Source organism: Miniopterus schreibersii, assembly GCF_964146895.1.
Source record: "Miniopterus schreibersii genome assembly, chromosome: X".
Classification (NCBI taxonomy): Eukaryota; Metazoa; Chordata; class Mammalia; order Chiroptera; family Miniopteridae; genus Miniopterus; species Miniopterus schreibersii.
In genome coordinates this window covers 16,732,156-16,738,258 of record NC_138104.1, presented here as the reverse complement: position 1 = coordinate 16,738,258, position 6,103 = coordinate 16,732,156, and the positions used below count along the sequence as shown (strand labels likewise).

The 6,103-nt window shown below is 48.6% G+C and overlaps 1 protein-coding gene across 1 annotated transcript; it reads left to right on the top strand.

Annotated features, from left to right (window-relative positions):
• The first annotated feature begins 1,340 nt into the window (after positions 1-1,340).
• Positions 1,341-4,299, top strand: SLC25A5 (solute carrier family 25 member 5). The gene is made up of 4 exons (XM_081125581.1): positions 1,341-1,555; positions 2,552-3,038; positions 3,260-3,400; positions 3,770-4,299. Exons 1-4 carry the CDS (start codon positions 1,445-1,447, stop codon positions 3,925-3,927), a joined length of 897 nt encoding a protein of 298 aa, XP_080981707.1. The 5' UTR covers positions 1,341-1,444; the 3' UTR covers positions 3,928-4,299.
• Positions 4,300-6,103: the final 1,804 nt, after the last annotated feature.

The window sequence follows — 6,103 nt, the reverse complement described above, 5'->3', positions numbered from 1 at the left end:
GCAAATTGCAAAGTATATTTAAAGGACCTGACAATCCTGGAGGAACCCTAGAATCCGGTCCTTTGATGGAAAGATTTGGAGAAGGTGGGAGAGGGGAGGAAAGGAAAGTGAGGGATACACCCGTCTTCAGCATGCTGGACACCTAGGGTTCAGCTGCAATTGGAGTTTTCAGGAGTTACCCTTAGTCTTATAAACATTGTTGTGATCATTTAGACAGGATTTCTGATTAACTCTTGGCTCCTGTTCTGAACCTGAGAGAGTGCGTTCAAACACAAGTAGGACACGTGTGGCAAAAGCTTACCCAGTGCAGGGATTAAGGGGCTCAGTAAGCACTTGTCCATTGACACAACGGTCTTCAATCTAAATCTAATGATTCCTCTACACTCTTTTGGAGTTCAGGAATCTACTCAATCCAAGAGGACTTTACCTGGAGTCTGGGAAGCCAAATGCCAACCTAGTTCACACAGCCCCTTAACCTTTCCTGTACAACCTCCGTATTTGGCTTCTGGCTACAATAATTTCCCCACCCCCAGCCAAGTCCTTTGGACTCTCCTCTGCCAATTCTCACCCAGAAAGATCTTTGTTAAACTGTATTTGCAAACCCGGTTCTGGAGCACATTGACAGTGTCCCGGCTATGCTGTTCCTCCCAATTTCCTCTGGTTTCACCCACAAAACTTCAGGGCAGTGCCAGGTCTAGAGTGAGGAAGCACTTGCCTTGGCTCAAAATTCAAGGGCCGCCAAATAACTTAGTAAGCAAAATAAGTGATTTTTAATGCACTCTTTTAAGAATTCAAAAATAATTGAAAAATTCACGATGAATTATCAAAATTTAAAATAAAGACAGGATACACCCCCCCCCCCAGATTTGTATGAACCTGCCTCACTTGTCTCACCCTAATCCCAGGCCCGGGAGCTCCAATGAAACTTTGTTTACTAAAACAGGCGACGGGCCAGCGGGCTGCAGTTTGTATTAAAATTTTAAAATGTTGCATTACAGATTATTTATCTTGATTACCGAGTTGTGTCTTTTGTTTGTTGCCATTCCCTTAAATCCTGCGCCTCACCCTCGTCCCGGCCCTGCTCCAGAGGTTTTTGTCCAGGCACCTGGTGACCTCAGCGTCCCTCCCCGCTCCCAGGGTCCAGCGTCCGAATCCCGGGTATTCCCTAGGGCCGCCCCTCCCTCAAGGCAGGTCAGCAAAAGCCGAGCAGCCGGGAGGGCGGCCCCGGACGGACTCCGCGGCTCCTCCCCCGCCGCGCCCGGCCACTCAGCGGTCCCCAGGCGCAGCGCGCCGCCAGCCCGCCAGCCACGCCTCCGACGCCGGCCTCGGGGCGCCGGCTCCGCGTATATATATCGGCCATTTGCTTCGCTCCGCCCCAGAGTCCCGGAGTCCAGCCGGCTACGATCCTAGGCCCGCGGTCGCCAGCTTCTGCTTTCCTTTCAACATGACAGATGCCGCCGTGTCCTTTGCCAAGGACTTCCTGGCAGGTGGAGTGGCCGCAGCCATCTCCAAGACAGCGGTAGCGCCCATTGAGCGGGTCAAGCTGCTGCTGCAGGTACGTCCTGGGACCAGAGAGCCCGACCAGGAAGTGGGGGAGGGGATGGGAAGAGGGTCGCGCAGAAAGTGGCGCCCAGGGATGGGGGGGGGAGGGCGCGAAGTCTTCAGATAGGGTCGGGAAGTGGCAGCGTGGGAGCCGGGGTGGCCACAGAGGCGGACCAAAAGGCAGACTTGAGGAAGGCTCTTTAGTGATCTGAAGTTGCAGATCTAGGAAAGGGTCGCGGGTGGAGGGAGGAGGTGACGAAGGCCGGGGCCTCGGCACCCCACAGGCCGCGAACTCGGCCGGGGGTGCCCGGCAGTGGCTAGCTGTCTCCCCGGGCCTTCGGGTCAAGGGCAAAGCCTGGAAACCGACGAACACCTAGCCTTACCGGAGACTTCAAGGTCGCCGCAAGGAGATCACAGCCTTGGGGAAGCCACGCGGCCGGTAGAGCGGCCGCGCTCCTGCCCGGCCGGAAGCCCGCGCCGGGAAGCGCGTGTGCCTGCTGCGTCCGCCTCCGCGCAGCCGCCGGCGCGCCCCGGCTGCCGGCCTGCGCGGCGCGCTCCCACGTTCCGGCTCTAGAGGGCGCACTCGGACGGGGAAGGGGCCTGGTGGCCCGCGGGTCACCTCTAGGAGAAGAGTTGGGGTGGAGCGGGAGGGAAGCGGCTTTGGAGAACTGAGGCGTAGGCCCTGGTCACCAAGGTGACCGTGCCCTACCTGGGACTCGCCTTAATGCCTCTGAACCTGGGTCTGACCTTTCTCCCAGGTCTAAAGGGCACGGGTCCACTTGAGCGTGCCCGCTCCCCACCCAAAGGGGTGGAGGCTTAATGCCTGTAATGATGCCGGTCACCTCTTCCACCTAGGACAGCTGTGAGAGGGCTAGGAGGGTCCAGACTGTGATACAGAAGACTCAATGGGGAGGCTAAACTTAAATCGAAGTGAATGAGATGATATATTCTCTTCCCTTTTCCTTTCTCCATGGTTACAACTCTCCCTGTTGGTCTCCTTGTCTCTCAGGTGCAGCATGCCAGCAAGCAAATCACTGCAGATAAGCAATACAAGGGCATTATAGACTGTGTGGTTCGTATCCCCAAGGAGCAGGGAGTCCTGTCCTTCTGGCGTGGTAACCTGGCCAATGTCATCAGATACTTCCCCACCCAGGCTCTCAACTTTGCCTTCAAAGATAAATACAAGCAGATCTTCCTGGGTGATGTGGACAAGAGAGCCCAGTTTTGGCGATACTTTGCAGGGAATCTGGCATCAGGTGGTGCCGCTGGGGCCACCTCCTTGTGTTTTGTGTATCCTCTTGATTTTGCCCGTACCCGTCTAGCAGCTGATGTGGGCAAAGCTGGAGCTGAAAGGGAATTCAAAGGCCTCGGTGACTGCCTGGTTAAGATCTACAAATCTGATGGGCTTAAGGGCCTGTACCAAGGCTTTAATGTGTCTGTGCAGGGTATTATCATCTACCGAGCTGCCTACTTCGGTGTCTATGACACTGCAAAGGGTAAGTTGGCTATGTGCTTTGAAGCTGTGTTCTTGTGGGACAATTTAGGAGATCATTATGCCCTCCTAATTTTCTAGGAGCCAGAGGTTTTTTTGTAATTGCTGAAGGCAGCTAAGGTCATCCAGTACAATCCTTGTGACCGGATGAGATGTTGGGAGGATGTGGAAAACAAGTCAGTAAAACTCTGCTTTCTGGTAAAGGTGTCTTTTTCCTATTCTCAGGAATGCTTCCAGATCCCAAGAATACTCACATCTTTATCAGCTGGATGATTGCACAGTCTGTCACAGCAGTGGCTGGATTGACTTCCTATCCATTTGACACTGTTCGTCGTCGCATGATGATGCAGTCAGGGCGCAAAGGAAGTAAGTTCCCCTTGAGCAGAAGAGGGTGTGGGGCATGGGCATAAACTAGCGATGCCTGACCTGTGAAATGGCAGTCTGTTTAGAACATGGGGTGGGGTTGTGTCTGCTACATACTGCAGTTGCCTTTGCCTGGGCCCTTTGGATGCCTATGAATGAGGGTGCTTAAGTGGCATTACAGGTTAAGTCCAACGGGGAGTCTACATATTGCTGTTCTCTAGTCACAGCATTAATATTTCAGCATTTCCCAGGCTAACCTGTTAATGTTGGGTTTAAAAAAAAAAAACAACGGTTAGCTCTTAGAGGTGGGGCTCTGGTTTAGTCCAGTAAATCAGCCTTTTGTCACCAACTCCATGTCTGTCTTCTTTGCAGCTGATATCATGTACACAGGCACGCTTGACTGCTGGAGGAAGATTGCTCGTGATGAAGGAGGCAAAGCGTTTTTCAAGGGTGCATGGTCCAATGTTCTCAGAGGCATGGGTGGTGCTTTTGTGCTTGTCTTGTATGATGAAATCAAGAAGTTCACATAAATTATTTCCTAGTCTTTCCTCCCCCAACCCCCGTGAACAGGCATGTTGTATTATGTAACATATCTTTGAGCATTCTTGACAGACTGTTGGTTGTCTGTTTCTCAGTGGCAACTATTTACTGGTTGAAAATGGGAAGCAATAATATTCATCTGACCAGTTTTCTCTTAAAGCCATTTCCATGATGATGATGGGACTCAATTATATTTTTTATTTCAGTCACTCCTGATAAACAACAAATTTGAAGAAATAAAAAATATCTGAAATATAATTTTGTTTGTGGTTTATTTGCCTATAAAAATCTTATTTTTTTAATTTAGTGAGTGCTACATTTGAGTGAATACTGCATGTTTAATAAATACTACAGTACCTCCTAAGACATGGAGAGCTTTCTTTTAAAACCAGCCTTCAGCCAGCCATACACTTATCAAAGAATAGCTTGGTTGTGTGACCATTAACATTCTCAGTACATTAGCAAAATAAAATTGAGGCCCACTGCATCCAAAAGCCATTGGTCCATGGCCTATGTGTGGTCATAGCTGAATGAGCTTTCTCCAAAAAGTAAAATGTATCCACCTTACGTAGTCCTGTGGTTATTAATCAAGAAATACAAGCTGAAACGTTAACTTTTTTTAAAAATAATTTTTTAATGGCTATATATATAGAGATTTTTTATGGTGGTTAATCCTCACCCGAGGATATTTTTTCCCATTGATTTTTTTAGGGAGAGGAACATCGATGTGAGAGAGACATCGATTGGTTGCCTACCACATGTGTCCCCACAGGGGCAGGGGATCAAACCTGCAACCCAGGTACATACTGTTGACTGGGAATCAAACCCACAACCCTTCAGTGCACAGGTGGGCACTCTAACCACTGAGCACACAGGCCAAGGCTGAACTGTACACTTCTTTTTAAAATAAGTTTTTATTGAGCAGAGAGGGAGATAGAGAAACCTCAATGATGAGTCATTGATCAGCTGCCTCCTGCATGCCCCCTACTGGGAAATCGAGCCCACAACCCGGGCATGTTGCCCTGACCAGGAATGGAACCAAGATCTGGTTCATGGGTCGCTGAGCCACGCCAGCCAGGCAGAAATGTTCACTTTTTAATGGTTACTTGTTCTATGAATTGCATCACACTCAAAAAGAATTGTAAAATATACAGTAATGAGAGCAATTTTCGTCCAGTTGCCTTCCCTCATCCATCTTCACCTAGTTCAAGCCATTTTAATTTAATCCCATTCAAAGCAGAGGATTAGACCTGGCACAGTTACACAGTGCTGAGACTGCAGCGCTGTTCAAGATTACAGGGAGATCTAGGCAACTGCCACGACCTTGAAATTCATTTTACAAAGAGGAAATGTGTCTGCATTGTGTCTAACGTGCTAATATTAATAAGCCCAGTCAGTGGAGGACATTTATGTTTCTTTTGAGTAAGCCCTTATTTGAGATCCACATGAGAGTTTGCAATTTTTGTAGCGTTTAAGCCTCAGAAATCCAGTAGGTTTTTGCCTGTGACACAAGATTTGTGAATAAAATCGCCATGGTTGTCAAGCCACAACATTAAGTGGAAAATGATAGGTGATTCACGTGCACGTTCCTGAAGAACGTCACACATGCTGGCACATTTCAGCGCAGCTCACTAGGGGTCTGCGTGGCATGCAGCACTGCTCAGGGGACCCTAGAGAGTTTAACCACCTGAATCATACAGCTTAATTGTTAAGAACTCCTCACAATGTATACATGTCAAAACATAAAGTACATTTTACATATATACAATTTTAATAAGTTAAAGATCTTAAAGTTGTTTTAAAAACCCACAACTCTCGTTCTGGTATCAGAAAGGCCTGGATACTGCCATTTCATTGTGCTGTTGGGCAAGTTACCTAATTTCTCTAAGCCTTAGTTTCCTCATCTATAAAATGAGGATAATATTGCCTGCCTCGGGGCTGCTGCAAGAATTGAATAATTTAGGCAAAGCATCTGCCATAGAACATACATAATAAGCACTCTCTAAATGGTAACTATGATCATTATTAAGAGACAGTTAAGATTTTGGGGACTCCAGAATCAGAAGTACCGGGATTTGAGGCCCTGGCTGAGTAGCTCAGTTGGTTAGAGCATCGTCTCCATACGCTAAGGTTACAGGTTTGATCTCTGGTCAGGGCACATACAAG